General features: G+C 35.8%; 1 protein-coding gene across 6 annotated transcripts in view; it reads right to left on the minus strand.

The window, feature by feature from the left end:
* MARCHF1 (membrane associated ring-CH-type finger 1) overlaps window positions 1–20,111 on the minus strand; it is an 844,416-nt gene that overhangs the window by 37,280 nt on the left and 787,025 nt on the right. For all 6 annotated transcript variants that reach the window (XM_063664256.1, XM_054485048.2, XM_063664258.1 and 3 more), the window contains one exon: window positions 18,690–18,870. In XM_063664256.1, coding sequence (XP_063520326.1) covers window positions 18,690–18,870 — 181 coding nt within the window. The remainder of the gene's footprint in view (window positions 1–18,689; window positions 18,871–20,111) is intronic.

A 20,111-nucleotide genomic window follows, 5' to 3' on the forward strand; every position in this document is an offset into this window, starting at 1 on the left:
CTAGTTATTAGTTAAATAGAAAACAAAACCTGTTAACATATGTGCCCTGTAGTCCAATTATCCCGGCGGGGCTGAGGAAAGATTTATCTATAAAGTATTAAGCCTCAAAGACAAAGCCTGTTATTGAAAACCTACATTATTGAACATGCTTGTTTCCTTCCCCCAGCAAGCATCCCTTTGTGGCACTGTTCAAAGTTCACAATTTTGATACTCTGCTTCTAAAAATCACCATAAAGCGATTTTGAATGAGAGCTTAGATTTTTCTTTTATAAAGGATTCTTTTAAGGTAATCAGAACAATGCTTTTCTTTGGCTTAAACTGCAGTGAGTTTCATTTTCAACACTGTCAAATGCTGCGACCCATTGGATATTATCAGAGGTGGTCCCCAGTGCAGGCGACATACTGTGTGTCTGGGCTGCCCTTTGCTTTTGTCTTTCCTGGCTTGAAGATTGTGGAAGTGAATTGGGACTGGAAGGACACATATTAGGAGCAAAGGAACTGCCTCTGTAACAACAAAGTTGAGAAGCACTAGGGCAAAGTCCCGTGGGTTCAGATAGTATGAATCTGCACACGATGATGGCTCCGACCTGTGCAGGGCCAAGGTAACCTAACAGACTGTGGTGTTGACTATGAAAGCTAAGAACAAAGAGAGTCTTTGTTCCAACTGGCATTTATTTTCTTTCTCCTGGGTGATAGGATGCCTAACAGATCGACCCACCATCTACAGTAAAGGCCAGTGTTACTCATCAGGCTTTATGTCTGGTGGAAGCACAAACCATCACTCTAAGCCTATAAATAGTTTAAAGGGTACCAGTGGATGAATGAAAGCCTTGTTTGCTAGAAGTACCTTTAGAAGTGACAAGTGAACACACATAGCATCAACAATGGTTCACTGACTATATACCAGGCAGAAAAATGAGCTTGTTTGGGAAATTTGCCAAAGAAAGAATCATGGACAGCTTCTGATTCAGTCCTAAGTATTAGAATTTCTCATTAAATCAATATAAGAATGCAGAAAATCCACACAAGTATAAAGCCATAATTTGTGCTTTACTACGTTCTTTTACCTTATAAGTTAATAGGTTCACCAACACACCTTGCGTGCAAACACTCTTAGGGACCACATGAACCAGGAATTTAATCTAAGAAAATAGAACCCACCTCGATGGGTGCAGCAAACCAGCATGGCACATGTATACGCATGTAACAAAGCTGTATTTTCTGCACGTGTATCCCAGAACTTAAAGTACAATAACAAAAAATTCTAGCCACAGCATATTCAGTGAAGAATAAAATCTCTTCCACAAATAAATAATAGGGCAGTAAGAAATGAAGTGTGGCAGAGTAATTCTATATTAAAAAAAAAGAACCCATCTTTATGCCAATGACATCTAGCACCTAACTGAGGCTTTCTTTTTGATATTTTCAGAATGATTGAAAAATGTGTTAGTAATCATTCTCTCCGTGAGTCAATGCTACACAAAACACAGTCCTGCACTGGCATCACTGGGAACATGGTAGAAATACAGAATCTCGTGCCCCACCTTATGCCTACTGAACCAAGATGATATGGTTTGCCTGTGTCCTCACCCAAATCTCATCTTGAATTGTAGCTCCCATAATTCCCTCATGTTTTGGGAGGGACCCAGGGGGAGTTAATTGAATCATGGGGGTGGGTATTTCCTGTGCTATTCTCGTGATAGTGAATAAGTCTCATGAGATCTAATGGTTTTATAAAGGGGAGTTTCCTTGCACAAGTTCTCTTCTCTTGTCTGCCGCCATGTGAGATGTGCTTTTCACCTTACACAATGATTGTCAGACCTCCCCAGTCATGTAGAACTGTGAGTGCATTAAACCTCTTTCTTTTGTAAATTGCTCAGTCTCAGGTATGTCTTTATCAGCAAGCATGTAAACGGACTAGTACACAAGACTTGATTCTTTTTTTTAATTTTTATTTTTTGAGATGTATGCCATATACCTAGAGGAAAAGTATCATTTTAACAACCACATAGAATTTCACTGTATGACAATCTCTTGCTCTATTCCTCTGCACGCTTCTTTCCCATTATCTCAAGATAATCACTTTCAAATACGTTAAATAATCCTCCTGATATTTACCTCCATCTTTTTATATAATGGTCTTCTATTGCTACTGACGGCTCATTAATATTACAGTTTATCTATTGATCTCATTATTGTTGAAGACTTAATGCTTAGCCATACCATTTCTCACTCGCATTTCCCATAATGTCCCAATATTAAGTGTATGGCTACATTGGACATATCAATATAAGGCATTATAACTATATAAAATAGGCATTCATTAAATAAATTAACTGTTAATCTAGAGCAGTGCTTTTGAAAGTGTCATCTGGGGACCCTGAGACCCTTTCAAGGGATCCATGCAGTCAAAACTAATAATAATTCTTGGTTTTTTATTTTAACCAAATTTGGTTAAATTTGGTTGGAGTGTTTCATTGAAATCAACTTAAGCTGGGATCTTAGTTTCTACTATTTCTCCAAAGTCACTTGATAAGTGCCTTTGATTCAGAAATTTGGATGAGGAGACACTCTAGGGAAGACTGAAGATGTAGGCTATGTGGAAACCAGGAGATTATTTTTCTTACAGAAATAAATTCTTGAGCTTAGTCTTTTTCAAAAGACTCAAGCCTACCTATTAAAGGTGTCTGGAAATACCTTTATGACAATGAAATATCTTTATGACAATGAATCTTTGGAGCACACACCTTCTTCAGAGCTGAGTGGCTGGGCTGAAGTCATACTGAAGATCAGTGCCAGCCAGCCCTTTTTGGCCAGTGTACCTTCGGAAAGGAATATTTATCTAGGCTGCTGGGATCATCTTCCACATTGAAGGCATACAGTTGCACAAATTGGTCTGTGGCTGTGACAGAGAGCAGTGGTCCAAGGAGGACCAGAGGCTCCTAGACATATCTGTTGGGCCTGAGGCTAAGAATCCCACAATGAACTCCAAACAGAAGCCACAGTTGTTCAAGGTTGCTCAGTGCCAGAAAACTAAGGTGAATCAGGTGCATCAGGCATCTAAATTCCAGCACTCAAAAGACAGTGTCTGTAGCAGTTGGGGCCAAGTAGGTTTCTCCTCCTTCACTGAAATGGTATGCTTTGGTGCTCCTGGTGTCAGCCACTGCTGAGTTTTTCACTTCTGCTTCTTCCATTTCACGGTTCTTGAACCAAATAGTAATCACTGGATCATCAAGGTGGAGGGTTGATGCTGCATAGCAATCTGTGTACACGGTCTTTTGGAACACACATTTCAACACTCTAAGCTGTTCCAGGGTAAAAACTGGATGGCTTCAATGTGCACAGCTTGGTTTTGCTGACATGAGATTGTTTGGGAATGCTACAGTTCAATCAGCTGGGTCACGATAGCCATGCTGTAATGTCTCTGTCTACTCTGTATCCTTTTAGTTTTTTGTATTTTTGAATTCTAAATAAGGTTATATGTTGAAGTGGGAGGGGATTAAACAGCTTTGAAAACCAGTTGTAATCTCAAAGACACTTTGAACAAAAATTCTAGAACCATCAAAATGCTAAAAAGCTGAAATTAACTTATAGTGTAAACATACTAATAGTTAATGTTTATTCTCATCAGGTTCCAGATACGATACTAAGTGGTTTACATGCGTTATCTTATTCAGCTCTCCTACGAACCATCTAAGGGGGTACATACTCTTATTATCCCCATTTATGCATGAGGAAATGGAGGCATGGAGAAATGCAATGGCTTATCCAAGGTTATAAAGCTACATTGACTGCTTTTAAGAACCCACACCCTAGCCGCTGACTCTAGAGCTCAAGATCTTAATCATTACACTGGTCAAATGCAGTAGATTAAAATTATAGGCTATTGGATTACTTTGTAAGAGAAGTCTTTAAGGTAAATATTTTAATGCATCTGTACAATGATTTATTACTCTATCAGGTACTCTTATGCAAATGAATGCCTGGAACAATTAGTACAACTCTTTAGAAAATAAGCATAAGATAAATATTGTTCAAATATGTCAGACAAGGCTACTTGTTTTTATTAACTTTTTAAAATGAACTCCTGAAGAGGTTTTGGTATAACTGTTTTTCTGTCTTAATCGTGCTTACTTTATTAATTTGCTCAGCAAGTTCTTTACAGATAATCTAGATTGTAAACTTCAGCCAGCATAAGCCTTATCTGGATGGCCATACATTCTGAATGACTGATATGCAAATTAATCAATGCATTGAACCCCCACAATCATCTAGTGCCTGAGAAATAGTGAGAAATAGTCAGCTCTTTAAAAATGTGCACACTACCCTCTTGTTGGCCTTAAAGTGGATTCAATGGTAAATACTGATTCGGTAAGAACAAAACAATAAATCTGCTACAGTGTTGATGACGGAGGGATGGGAGAGACAATAATATCGTTATTTTCTAGGACTCTACAAAATACTTTTACTGACATCATTTTATTCAACAGAACCCCCAAAAGTTGAAAAACTAGGTATTATTGTCAACCTTCTACCTCCTTTCCCTTTCTTGAAATAAAACTGTCTTAGGTTACTGGACTCACCCAAAGCCACCAAACAACTACATGGTGGGGAGGGTGAATCCACTTCTTCCACACACTAAATCTAGATTCTTTCCACTGTATTTTACTGTATCCCATTGGGAAAATATTTGCAGAATTATACGAACATTTCTACCTCACAGAGATTATACATTCTTGGCCTGGGGACTGAATCTAGCCTTCAGACCTCTTTTGTTTTGCCTGAAGAGTTTTTGAATTTGAATTAGTTACTATTATTTTAAAAATGGTAAGAGATTAAATCTGGGATTTTCACTTCATTTGCAAAATAGTTTTGGCAACAATCAACTAGAACTTAGTAGGGACATCCCCCTTGAGAGGAGGCACATCTATTTCAGGATGCCACAGACCTCACCACTCCTTACCAATCCCTCAGTACTGTTATCTGCTATTTTTCATCATAAAACCAGATCTCTTCATTCATTTTTATTACCTATCTGGTTTCTGATATAAAGTAAATTGTCTGTGGACTAAGCAGATCTCTACAGATACTGTTAGTAATTTTCCTCATCCAATTTGGACAGGGTAACCTTTATGTATCTTTCTAGCCCTGGTTCCCTACAGTCAACAACCTTTTTATCTTAATTTTCTTCATTAAATTGTTCCCCTAATGGAACAGAGAGACAGCTTTGAAATTGAAGATTTATTCGGCTAAAAATTCCCACAAATTTCCCTTGAGTCATACTTTAATAGTTGGAATTGGACCTGTCTGGAATTACTAGAATTATTCCCCATAACACTTTCAAGTCTGTTTCAAATTATTTTGACTAACGCATTTTCCAACTCCCTCCCTCCATCTCTGTCCTGCCAGAATGTAAATTCTCTGAGGTCAGAAGATTCTGGTCTTGTCCACTACTAAAATCTTAGGCCAGGTACAATGACTGGCCACACGGCAGGTGCTCAGTAAATATTTGTTTACTGAATGAAGGTAAAAATGATGAATCATAAGTGGATGTTACTGGAGCCCTCTCAGTGTGGTCTTTCAGACCTAGCTGCCTGTTGTGTGGTCTTCTATATGAACAGAGTCCTCTCTTCTCAGCAATCTTTTGGGAAATAATTCATTTCCTAGATGCAGAAAAGGATCTAGCTCCAAAATTTGTTAACTTTGTTTAATGATAAAAATACTCCTTCAAAATATCAGTTTTTGTATTGAACTAACATTTACAGAAAACCTAGCCTTTAAGAAAATAGAGTTATATTTCTTAGGTTAACTAAACTGATTTGCTCAGACTTTAAATCTACACTGGGTTTTTTTTTGTTTGTTTTTTCACTGTGCCAAGTTGAAAATGGCTTTCAGCCCATCCAGCCTCTTTTCTTAGTGTCAAAAGTCTTTCATGTATGCCTCAGGGCTGCAGAAGAGCTTTGCTGTCACTTGCTTTTGCTTCATTTTAGCCTTTACTCACTTGCCAACAACTTATAAGGAAAAAAGAAAGTGTAGCGAATGTACTTAAATCTGGCTTCCAGTCACTTTTCAGGATGCTTCCTAAATGCTAACTGCCCTCAAACATTTTTGTTTTCTCTCTCCTCTTTTCTTCCCTGTTCTAACTTGACTATTTTCATCCTACTTTTTAAATTTAAAAAAATATATAGAGAGTCCTTCTTGCTTTTCTCACCATGGTTTGCTTTGAAGGGTAATGAGAAAGATTAAGACACAGGCTGTTCCTTTATCACTTAGGTCTTGGACTCCCCTTCTTATTCAGCATACTATCCTGCATCACTTAAGCTACTGTAGATATGAAGGATTTTCTTTATATCTTTTAAAAATTCTTCTGAACGTTTAAAATGCATTTGAATGTTAGGTCTCTTTCTTTCTTCCTTTTTTTTTTTTTTAAATAAGTTGATTCTTCACTTGCTTTTCACAAAATCACAGGATTTTAAGTTGGAAGAAACTTTAAAGATATCCTACCAGTCTCCTTGTTTTACAGATGAAGAAACTGAGACAAGACTCAAAGTGGTTAAGTGCAGAACCAGAATTAAAACCCAACCTTCTGGACTCCTAGTCAGAAGTACTCTTTCCTTTAGTGTTGAAATTATTTCTTCTTTTTATTAAGCTATGCTCCTTATATTTTAGTTAAAAGATGATTTAAAAATACTTATCATTCTCTAAGTGTAGGGGTCTTTGTGCCATGGGAAGGGAGTACAAAGTCCTCGGGAGGGAATTCCTTATAGTAGAAGCACTGTTGTGTTCTAGGTAAACCTGTTTTTACTTTGTTTCGTGTTTCCATGTGGAGGGACCTCTGTCAGAATAACAAAGCTAGCCCATCACTGACTTCTTCACCATCAAGAATGAGGAAAAAATACTGGGTATGCATTACTCAGCATCTGTCTACCTCCTGCCCTACATTTCCCACATATTTTATAATCTCTCATGCTATGTATTTCACAGTTCTCCTCTATCTGTGGCTGTCTAGTTTGAAATAAATACTCATGTGAAAGATAACAACATTGGAATAATTAGGCTATGAGTGGTGTGTTCATGTGGGAAACAACAGAAGCGAAGCCACCTGATGGTGCCATTCAGAGAAAAATAGGAGGTCAGAAGGAGGCTGACTTGGGAGAGATCAATTCTCTTTTGGCGTGAAATCTTTCAGCTATCTGTCTTATTTTAATGTTGATAATCTCACACTTGCATGTTGATGCAGGTACAAAGGAGCTAGGCACCATCAATCCAGACAGATTGTATCAAAGTATTTCTTATTTCTCACATACTTATCAATCCAATAGGAATTTGGTTTGATCTAAAATATTATCTTCAAAAAAGCCATGTTGATTTCCACCACCTTACATTTCAAAAAATTAAACCAAGAATTTAGAGAAAATTTCTTCCTATATTTCATGTTAAGACTTGAGAAATTAGAAATGTTACTTATTTTGCTACACTGATTTTGTATCCTGACACTTCACTGAAGTTGTTTATCAGTTTCAGGAGGCCTTTTGAGAGTCATTAGAGTTTTCTAGGTCTAGAATTATTTTGTCAGCAAAGAGAGATAGTTTGACTTCTTCCTTTCCTATTTGGATGCTTTTTATTTCTTTATCTTGCCTGATTGCTGTGACTAGCACTTCCAGTACTATGTTGAATAGGAGTGGTGAGAGTAAGCATCCTTTTCTTGCTCCAGTTCTCAATCAGACTGCGTCCAGCTTTTGTCCATTAAGTATGATGTTGACTGTGGGTTTGTAGGGCTCTTTAGATGTAGATGGCACTTATTATTTTGAGATATGTCCCTTTTAAGACTAGTTTGTTGAGGGTTTTTATCATGAAGGAATGCTGGACTTCATTGAAAGCTTTTTCTGCATCTATTGAGATGATCATATGGTTTTTGTTTTTAACTTTGTCTATGTGGTGAATCAAATTTACTGATTTGTGTGTGTTGAACCAACCTTGCATCCCAGGAATGAAGTCTACTTGATCATAGTGAATTAGGTTTTTGATATGCTGTTGCATTTAGTTTGCTAATTTTTTTGAGGATTTTTTGCATCTATGTTCATCAGGGATGCTGGGCTGTAGTTTTCTTTTTTGTTGTGTCTTGGCCAGGGTTTTTATCAGAGTGATGCTGGCTTCATAGAATGAGTTGGAGAGGAGTCCCTCCTCGATTTTTGGGGATATTTTCAGTAGAGTTGGGACCAGCTCTTCTTTGTATAGCTGGTATAATTTGGCTGTAAATCCATCTGGTTTGGGGCTTTTAAAACTTATTTTTATTTTTTTATTACTGATTCAATTTCAGAACTTGATATTGATCTGTTCAGGGTTTCCATTTCTTTCTGATTCAATCTTTGGAGATTGCATGTTTCCAGAAATTTGTCTTTTACCTCTAGATTTTCTAGTTTGTGTGCACAGAGGTGTTCATAATAGTCTTCGGACATCTTTTATATTTCTGGGAGATCGGTTGTAGTGTCACCTTTGTTGTTTCTGATTGTGCTTATTTGGATCTCTCTTTTCCCTTGTTAATCTAGTTAGTGGCCTATTGATCTTGTTTATCTTTTCAAAGAACAAACTTTTGGTTGCATTGATTTTTTGTATGCTTTTTTTGGTTCTTAATTTCATTTAGTTCTGCTCTAATTTTAGTTATTTTTTTTCTTCTTCTAGCTTTCAGGTTAGTTTGTTCTTGTTTTTCTAGTTTCTGTAGGTCTGATGTTAGATTGTTAATTTGAGATCTTCCTAATTTTTTGATGTAGGTGTTTAACACTATAAACTTTCCTTTTAACACTGCCTTTGCTGCATCCCAGAGATTAAGATATGTTGTGTCTCTGTTTTCATTTATTTCAAAGAACTTTTGATTTCTGCCTTAATGTAATTGTTTACTCAAAAGTCATTTGGGATTAAGTTGTTTAATTTCCATGTAATTGTTTGGTTTTGAGAAATCTTCTTGATACAGATTTCTATTTTTATTTCACCACGGTTCAGGAGTACAGTTGGTATGATTTAGATTTTTTTTGAGTTTATTGAGACTTCTGCTTTATGGCTCAGCATGTAGTTGATCTTAGAGTATGTTCTGTGTGCATATGAGAAGAAATGTGTATTCTGTGGTTGATGGATAGAGTGCTCTGTAGATGTCTATTTGGTTCAATTGGTCAAGTGTCAAATGTAAGTCCAGAATTTGTTAATTTTCTGCCTCAATTATCTGTCTAATGTTGTCAGTGGGGTGTTGCCCACTGACATAGCCACACACTATTATTGTGTGACTAAGCCTTTTCTTAGATCTACAAGTACTTTTTTTATGAATCTGGGTGCTTCGATGTTGGGAACGTATATATTTAGGATGGTGAAATCTTGTTGAATTGAACTCTTTATTATTATGTAATATCCTTCTTTGTCCATTTTTACTGTTTTTTTTTTTTTAACTATTGGTATAAAGTCTGTTTTATCTGATGAAAAAATAGTGACCCATCATCTTTTCTGTTTTCCATTTGCATGGTAGATAATTTTCCAGCCATTTATTTTGAGCCTATGTATGTCGTTACATGTGAGATGGGTCTGTTGAAGAAAGCAGACAAATGAGTGTGTTTTCTTTTTTCCTTTTTTTAAAATACAACTTGCCTTTTAAGTGGGGTCATTTAGACCATTTACATTCAAGGTTAATGTTGATTTGTGAGGTTTTGATCCTATCATGAGATGGTTAGCTGGTTGCTTTGTAGTTTCTATTGTGTGGTTGCTTTGTAGGGTCTGTTTTATAGGGCTGCTTTGCAGGACTATGTACTTAGGTGTGGCTTTGTGGTATTAGGTATTGTTCTTTTGTTTCCATGTTTAGAACTCCCTTAAGGATCACTTATAAGACTGGTCTAGTGGTAACAAATTCCCTTAGTGCTTGCTTGTTTGGAAAATATTTTATTTGTCCTTTGCTTGTGAAGTTTACAAACTTCTTGATTGAAATTTCTTTTCTTTAAGAATGCTGAAAATGGGCCTCTGATATCCCCTGGCCTGTAGGATTCCTTCTGAGAAGTCCATTGTTAGCCTAATGGAGTTATCTTTTGTATGTAATCTGACCTTTTTCTCTAGCTGCCTTTAAGATTTTTAATTTCATGTTGACTTTGGACAGTCTGGTCACTACATGCCTTGGTGATATTCATTTTGTATAGTATCTTGCAGGTGTTCTCTGAATTTCTTGTATCTGGATGTCTACCTCTCTAGCAAGATTAGGGGAATTTTCTTGAATTATTTCCTAAATTATGTTTTCTAGGTTGTTTACATCCCTCCTTCTCTCTCAGGAATGCCACTAATTTGTAGGTTTGGTTGCCTTACATAATTTTATATTTCATGAACACTTTGTTCACTTTTACACATTTTTTTTTCTTTATTTTCGTCTAACTGGGTGAGTTCAAAAGACCAGTATTCAAGCTCTGAAATTCTTTCTTCTGCTTGGTTATTCATATAGCTTTCAATTGCATTTTGAACTTCCTTAAATTAAGAAAAACATCCCCACGGCTGAGAAATATATTTAACTTAATAAAAATTTAAATATGAAATTAATTTAAAACTCAATCATAAGATGATGCTTTGGGGAAATCTTTAGTTGTAAGTGTGTGTGTGTGTGTATGCTTCTGACTTCTGCACACTCTAACTTGATGTTTTTTATACTTTCCATATAGATCACTGGAATATTGACTCCATCATTTTAAACATAGTTTATGTTTCAAAAACCAGAATAAAAGAAGCTCCATTTTGTGTATGCTTAGTTCTTGTGTATTCTTAGTTCTTGTTAAAATAAAAAATGGATTTTCTCAGGAGTGGATCTGTATCCTTTCGCAGTTAAGTATTTCCTTTTATATCTGTAATAGTAACACAAGGTGACATTCTTACTAAGCAAGTGAGGTTATGTTTTCCCAGCAATAGTTTTCAAAGAAAGAAACAGAATTAACGGAATTAAAGTAGTGTATCAATCCACCAATAAGGAAGTACTAAAAAAAAGTTCTATTTAATCTATCCAGCCAACAATTATTATTCAGCAGTTGTTTATTTAAAGCTACTTTGTGACAGCCTGTATCAAATCCTGCTCCGTATTCCCAATTCTCTCCCCAGTAGTGTCCTGGATATTTAACTGCTAAATAACGCTTTTTGATTAGCCTTGGTTTTGTGAAGCATGGAGAACAAAAGAGAGAAACATTAATTTTTCTATGTGTTTATAAAGTTTTCGGCTTTATTTTTGTTTTGCATACCTTTAGATATGAATTCTCTTACAAAGACCAAGCACACGATGGTGTCCAGCTCTCTCTTTGAATTGCCTGTACCATTTCCTCTGCAGTTACAGAAAATTCTTTCATCTTGTTCCATCCTTCTGCAGTAGACTATATGCTCCCCGAGGGTAGGGTTTTATTCTATCTGGTTCACTACTGAACATGACTGGTGTATGGAAGATACTACAGTAAGTTGAGAGAATTAATAAACTGGGCATGATTGGAAGTCTCTCAGAACAATCATTCAGAACATAGTTTGCTGGTGATATGAACTGAACTCTGACTAGAGGGAGAACTATGTTTATGGATGGATGCTTCCCAAAAGAATAAGTTCTTTTCCTGCCCAGAGAAGAATATTTCTATCTGAACAAGCTACTCTATAATACCAATCTCAGGTGAATTTCTTTGAAATTTCAAAAGACTAATTGACCTACTAGTATTTTATTTAAAGGCAAAAGATAAAATCCATGTGATAAATCCCAAGTTCTATTAGAATAAATCAGGAGACACTTATATTTTTCATCTCATAATTATTTGATACATGTTGGCACTGTAATCTATTCACACTGGAATATTATTTTAGTTGAAATATCAATTGTACTTCTAAGAGCAAGAATTGCACTTCTAAGAGTTTAGGAAATAAAACAAATAAAAACAAAACAAAGACAAAAAAATTAGTAAAAAAGATTAATGCTGCAATCAAGTTGAAATATTTTTCTTTTAATAATTTTTTGTTATTTTGTAGTCTACTTATTTTGTCTTTTCCCATAGCAAACAGCTAAGTAGCATACTAGACTCCTCCTTTTTTTAAAATTATTATTATTATACTTTAAGTTTTAGGGTACATGTGCACAATGTGCAGGTTAGTTACATATGTATACATGTGCCATGCTGGCGTGCTGCACCCATTAACTTGTCATTTAGCATTAGGTATATCTCCTAATGCTATCCCTCCCCCCTCCCCCCACCCCACAACAGTTCCCAGAGTGTGATGTTCCCCTTCCTGTGTCCATGTGTTCTCATTGTTCAATTCCCACCTATGAGTGAGAACATGCAGTGTTTGGTTTTTTGTCCTTGCGATAGTTTACTGAGAATGATGATTTCCAATTTCATCCATGTCCCTACAAAGGACATGAACTCATCATTTTTTATGGTCATATTTGCCACATTTTCTTAATCCAGTCTATCACTGTTGGACATTTGGGTTGGTTCCAAGTCTTTGCTATTGTGAATAGTGCCGCAATAAACATACGTGTGCCATGTGTCTTTATAGCAGCATGATTTATAGTCCTTTGGGTATATACCCAGTAATGGGATGGCTGGGTCAAATGGTATTTCTAGTTCTAGATCCCTGAGGAATCACCACACTGACTTCCACAATGGTTGAACTAGTTTACAGTCCCACCAACAGTGTAAAAGTGTTCCTATTTCTCCACATCCTCTCTAGCACCTGTTGTTTCCTGACTTTTTAATGATTGCCATTCTAACTGGTGTGAGATGGTATCTCATTGTGGTTTAATGAATGAAGCAGTGAGAAAGTAAAGGGCATTTGACTGTAGACAGTGCCACCACTGGACAATGAGAAATTTGTTGTGAAAAACTCATCTGGCTCATTTGAAGAATTTAAGTTTGAAAACAAAATCGTTTTCCTAGAGTGTTCTCAGTCACTTAGACTTCCCTTAGGCTTCACATAATAATAGAACGGAAATGAATATGCATTGTGAATTGTGAGTATGAATTTTTTTGCAAGCATTGTAGGAAAGCTTTGTTTGAGCTATACTATGGGAGAAATTTTCATTGCTTTCAGTCTTATAAATTTGTGAATAAATGGAATAGCAAATCTACTCCACAGAATTGGGTTCCTATGATAGGGAAATAGCCTGACGACATCAAAACTTCATTGCCGAGGGCTTTCTTGTCATGTAATCCCAAGTACTTTAAGTAAAATTGAGAATTAATTAAAAAGAATGCCAAAGAGAACTCAAAGAACCATAGAATGATTTCAGAATGTCCATGTGCACTAAAACTCTTGCCAATGATCAAAAGAACAGAAGTTCATCCAGAATTGTCTTTTGTAGATCCCTATTTGTTATTTATTTATTTATTTATTTGAGACAGAGTCTTGCTCTGTCGCCCAGCAGTGCAATGGCGTGATCTTGGCTCACTGCAACCTCCACCTCCCAGGTTCAACCGATTTTCCTGCCTCAGCCTCCGAAGTAGCTGGGATTACAGGCACTCACCACCACACCCAGGTAATTTTTTGTATTTTTAGTAGAGATGGGGTTTCACCATGGTGGCCAGGCTGGTCTCGATCTCCTGATCTCGTGATCTGCCCGCCTCGGCCTCCCAAAGTGCTGGGATTACAGGTGTGAGCCACCGTACCTGGCCCTGTAGACACATTTTTATAAGCCCTTACTCTTTTGGTGTTGATGTTGTTTAAAACAGAAAAGGAGTAGCTACATTAAATGTTGAATAAGGACTATTGGAGAAACAGAAATGACAGCTGATGCTCTGAGAACAGAGAACAAAGAGAAACAACAAACCCAGATAGAAAGGCTTTTAAAACATAGTAGGATGTAGAAAGCAGAATGAAGATAAACAGCCTTATATGTATTTCAAGATATAGAAGTTGTTAATGTTTTCAGCCTGAAAAATAATTGGTGTGCATATAATGATATACTTGAGGTATTAGGAAAATATATTGGGTAAAATATTGTTTAAGAAAGAAGAGTTCAGAAAAATTTTTGTTTTAGAATGATTTGTTTTAAAAGATTTCCATCAGGAATGATTTAAGTAAGAATTAAAGTTTTGATGTTTAAAGAGAGAATGTCTCAGCTATTTGGCGGTAGAGTGGCACAGTGCAATGAGCACATGCTTTAGAATCAGGGAGCTTTGAGTTGTGTGATATTGAGTGAGTTTGATGTGATATTTTATTTTTCTCCTCTGCAAAAGGGTCTTGATATGTCTACATAAAATGGGATTGTAATGAAAATTGAATTAGTTAAATGATATATGCTAAATATTTGGCCCATAGAAGGAATTCAGTATGTGGTGGTCATGTCAGTGAAATAGCAAATTCCCCTTAATGGTAAGAAAATTATGCATTTTGAATTTATTTTTGTCATTAGGCAACATCATTCAAAGGGTGCAGGAAGATTCCAGCTAGGAATCTGGCCTTATCCCTTTTCCTGTTCAATTTTAAGGCTATTAATGATAAGACATCTGGATCATCAAACAATCAACAACAAATTTGGGGCAGTTAACCTGCTATGGTAACTTGCACCAGCACTTGGCTCTTTTGAAAGATGAATGCTACATCAAATTAAGGCAAGGAAGGAATTAACAGTGTTTGTTAAAGACAGTTCTTCATTTTTAAAAATAGGCATGTCAACTACAGCACTGTAAATAATTGTAGTGGAAAAGTAGAAATACCAAGATGACTACTCTTTTTTAATTTGACACAGTTAATTCACACAGAACTTATATTTTATGAACTTTCCAATTTTCACTATTTTTGATCTACAAAAATGGTTAGTGCATATGGCTCAAGATAAGCATTACTAAAGCAAAGATAATTTATTCATTATCTTATTTTATTTGTACAAATGAGGCAAGGGACAAAAAGATGCATGGAGTTACATATCCTGTATTGTACATTTGTCAAATAGTTTCTGTATGGAAAATTACAGAGAAAATATATTAGGGGAGATAGATAGTTGTCAGTAGTATTTGCTATCCTCATAAACTTGGTTTCATATTTAACAGTTGGTTTCGCCCAGTCAGGAGTAACTCAAATCTGAACTCCATGCAATTCTTCAGCTTCAGAATAGGAAACTAGTTTATGCTTCCTAGTTGATCTTGAGTGCATTTCCAATTGCACTGAGTAGTCACTATGCTTTCTTCATGTGTGACATTTTGACTTTTCTGTGCCCTCAGAATTGTTTCTGACCCTGGATAACTTAGCAGATTAATGAGACTTTTATTGAGTGTTACAAAGGTAGCTGGGCTACTGACTTAAAGATGATGAAAATTGCTTTTCCTTGGATAAGCACTTGATTTTATTTTCACTTTAAAGATTGTCTTCTGGAAACATTAAGATACCTTGATGAATTTACTAACTAGATTTTGGTGGAGTAAGAGTTGCAGTTAATGAGATAACATTTTGCTGATATCTTTAGAAACTAACCATTAAGCCCCAAGGTTTGTCTATGAAGATTTGCACCTTTCTATGCAGAATTGTACCTTTCTACTTTAAGAAGTCATTTCATCTAAACAGAATCTCCTGCCTGCATTGGCTAATGGCAGAAATTCAACATCGTTAATTAAATTAATTGTTTCATGTGGGTTGTTCTTTAGAATGTTATAAACTGTAATAGAATTACCAAGTTGAAGGCAATTAATTGGATGTACTTCAAATATATTCTAACCAAATGTTATACCTAGTATTCTCTATAACTGTTTAGAAACTCCAAAAAAAAAAAAAAAACTGTTGATGAATCTTAGTGCCATCAAAATAGCCCAACTAGAACAGTTTTAAAGTGCCTCATATCTGTATAGTTTGTGTCACCTCAGAATGTGATGACTCAGGTTGATGACTGAGAAGGTCATCATTATGATTACTGCCTCTTAAGTATTATTCCAGTGCCTCATATTTTTAAAGGAGAAAGTGAGACGTTGGAATACTTTCCTTAGGTTTTTAAAGCCTATGCATCATGGAGGGAGGAATTGAATGCATGTTCCTCATGCCTAGGACTCATGTGTTAGAAAAGAAGTTGAAGATTCAGATCCCTACACAAGTGCCACAGAGGTACACAGATGAGTGGAGATGGCACAAGGTCTCACGATCAGAAAGAGAGGGAAGGCTGAGATCTGTGACGAATTTGAAAGCAAGTCCCTTTTTAAAGTGGCTAGACACCACTTGGCTCCATTGGTTGTTGTCATATGGGAATGTGGTTCCAGTAAAGCCAGATACTGTGATTTTTCAAACAAATTCACATGTATGGAGTTGCACATTAAATAATTACATGTTTAAATGTTGGTAACTAAAATTATAATTTTAAGCCCAATGGCTCAAATAAAACACATCTGTGGGTGCTGGGGAAGCAACCTCTGGATCAGATTCTAACACCCCTATACATATATAAGTGCTATTAAAAATAAAGAATGTTGAAATGCTGTCCTTCATCAATGCTTAATATATTGATATATTAATAATCAATAAAAGAATTTATTCAAATTAATCAAAGAAGATATTTTTTAGAAGAAACTAGGATATTAATCAACAGATAGTATAGGTACATAGGTGCCCACTAGGTTGCTGTGACACATTCATTATCATGAATTTTTTTTTTTTTTTTTTTTTTTTTGGAGACAAAGTGTGGCTCCGTCACTCAGGCTTGACTGCAGTGGTGCAATCAAAGCTCACCGGAACCTTGAAATCCTAGGCTCAAGGGATCCTCCTTCCTCAGCCTCTTGAGTAGCTGGAACTACAGGTGTGTGCTACCATGCCAGGTTAATTTTTTTTTTTTTTTAACTTTTTTGTAGAGACAAGATTTCACTTTGTTGCCCAGGTTGGTCTCAAACTCCTGGGCTCAAGGGATACTCCTGCCTCAGCCTCCCAAAGTGCTGAGATTCCAGGAGTAAGTCACCATGCCTGGTCCATTATCATGAATATTTTAAAAGATAGACATATTTGCTGCCTTTCTCTGGTTTATAAGTGTGTTTGTTGAGGAAAAAAATAAGATTTCCTAAGAGAGTTGTAAATTATTGAGAATGGAATATTAACAAAGGATGAAAGTTGTATTGACAGGGTATACTAGATACTACAAAAGCTGGAGGTGGAATAAAAAGACTTCTCAATTAAACAAAAATGAGTAGTGGTGATAGATACGGTAAAGAAGAGAAAATTAGAATATGTTATTATCCTAGATTGTGGCCCTCAAATTAAAATACTGTATTTGACAAAGTTGAAATGAAATGAAAATTTTATGTAAATTTAGCATGAGAAAAAAATGAAGAAATATATAGATTCAATGAAATAATTTGTAGTTCCCTGAGGACTAAGAAAAAACATTTAGAAAATCGTGGAGTACAATATGCCATTTAACTACTGCAGACAGTGCTCAGCATCTGTCCAGCGGGTGAAGCAAAGGACAAGGAATCAGGGTCCATTTCTGTTTCTGGCATTGACACCTCTGGGCCCCAGGAAAACAGGGTTACCCTGCAGCACTCAGGTTACCTCATTGTTAAAAAAAGACCACGCATATCCTGAAGAAGTTTTATGCATTATTTTTGATAGCTATAAACCATTTGCAGATTTTAAAAATTGAGGCTACCACAAAAGCAAGGAATGTGATTCTCTCTCTACACAATTTACAGAATTAATGAAGAATTACAATGGTTAGCCAGCAATCAGATATGTGCTAGAATATTCTTATTTGCATTTCAACTCTGCTCATTCTGGAACTCTTTGTGTTTCTTTCCAGGCAATGTCCTATAACTTTTGCTTTGCATTCAATTTAAATAAAAAAAGCAACTCTGGGACGATTCATTATTTAAACTGTGGTCTTCATACTCTCCCTTGGAAACTGAGGCAGCCATATATGTAAGGCTACAGTTAGGCAAAAAGATAAATAAGTTACATGCTAAAATCCAGAAGTCCAGCTATCAAACATGAATCATATAAGTTCATTGTCCTTGTTTGTATTGTTTACAAGCTGTTCTTCGGTGGCTTTGAGTGAGACACTAACTTTGTATTTGACTCACAGTCTTACCTTTCTTCTTCAGAAAAATATAACATAAATGAGGAATTTGAAGACAAACATTATAGATACAAAATATACTTACCTCTCTCTTACAGCCTGATGCACAATATGGAAAATAGTACTTTTTATTTCTACCTACTCTAATTACACATGAGCCATTAAACCAATTCCCAAATAAAAGCAAACATAAATAGTACACACTTTATAGAAGAAATAATTCTCTTCTATTACCTAACAAATAACTTGTAAGAAATTTGATGAGTTGATGTTTTTTAAGGCAATGTATCATGTAACCTTCTTAGGAACTGGCTTCCGTAAGCACAATGCTATCATAGTTCTCATCAATTCAATTACATTGAATTACAAATGCATTTTGCATGCATATACATATATATATCTATTACGTGCACACACTGACTTTTAAAAAAGCATTGAAAGTAATATATCAACCAGAAGCTCTAGAATATAAAACATAGAAGAAAGGAAGGATTATCTGCAAACACTTGGATGAATTTTGTGCACTGAGCTCAACACAAGACACATACCCTTAATGGATATTAGCATATTAGGAGAATCTTATTGGCAAAGGAAATCGATTTCTAAAACAAGTCTACTTTGCAAATGGGCCCTCCCAAACCAATTCCTATGGATACTGTACCTTCCGGAGGGGTTTGAGCTTGGTCTCCATTATGAAGTCATACTTGCAGAGCTCACAGCAGCGTGTATCTGAGCTCTTTATCCACTGGTGGAGGCAGGACTGGTGGACAAAGCGCAGTGTCCCAGTGCAGCGACAGGGTGTGATGAGGGGGCTCTCTTCATCCCCTTCGCAGTGACAGATTCTGCAGAAAGACACAGCAGCCAGTATGAGATCTCCCAGAGAACATTTCTCGCCTGTTATTTCTGCCCTTGCTTATACTAGCGCTCTTATAAACAGCAACCTAAGATTTAGAACACATGGACATTTTACTCCAACTTTGATGCTAGAACCAAATCTATGATCAATACAGACTGAGCATTCCTAACCTGAAAATCCTCAATCTGAAATGCTCCAAAATCTAAAACTTTTTGAGCACCAACATAATGCTGTGAGTAGAAAATTCCATTTAGTCAAAACATAGGTGCACAATCCAAGGTTTATTCACTACCTCGAAGGGAAAAGTAAAATGACCTTCAGGCTATGTGTACAAAGCATATATGAAACATAAATGAATTCTGTGTTTAGACTTGGGTTGAATCTCCAGGACGTCTCATTATATATGTGCAAATATTGCCAAATCAAAAAAAAAAAAAATCCCCAATCCAACACACTTCTAGTCCTACCCAAAATATCTCATTATGTATGTGCAAATATTCCAAAATCCTCCCAAAATTGAAATTGGAAACACTTCTAGCATCAACCATTTTGGAAAGAGAATACTCAATCTATATTAATTGACTTTTACTTTTATGGCCATTGCTGGACTCAAATCATGTAATAAGTTGTGCATTACACACCAGCACATCAACAATGCACTGTCATTTCGTTCATACCTGGAAGTCAATTTTAATAGCACCACTATCATGCTATGTCCCCAATTTAATCTATTTAATAGGATACTATCTATGGGCTTTCATATATAAAAGTTATGAGTTTTAAGTATTCTAAGGAATATTATCATTTGGTAAACTTTATTGTGTTACTTTGATAATATCAGACCATGGCATATAATTTATGAAATATGGTATCTTACCAATGTGGACAAATTCTCAAAAATTTTAAAGTATAATGAAGGAATAAAGTTAATACAAGAAGTCTTAGCTTGAAAATATTACAGATATGTTCTTAGGAAGATGCACACCTATTTGGTTACAACAAATGGTCTAAACTGTCAATAATCATCATTGTCTAAAAAAATCACAAAAATCACTGGTCACATAAAATTTGAGTACAGAAAATCCTGTTGTTTAAAAATGCTAATAAATACATCTACCAATGAATTGAGTTGAATTAGTTTCTGAACTACTATGAATTCTAGTTTCACAGATTTGCGGTCTGAAATCATTTTATCTCATATTCAGATTTTAAAAAGTAATTTATTTT

This window comes from Pongo pygmaeus, chromosome 3 (assembly GCF_028885625.2).
Source record: "Pongo pygmaeus isolate AG05252 chromosome 3, NHGRI_mPonPyg2-v2.0_pri, whole genome shotgun sequence".
NCBI lineage: Eukaryota > Metazoa > Chordata > Mammalia > Primates > Hominidae > Pongo > Pongo pygmaeus.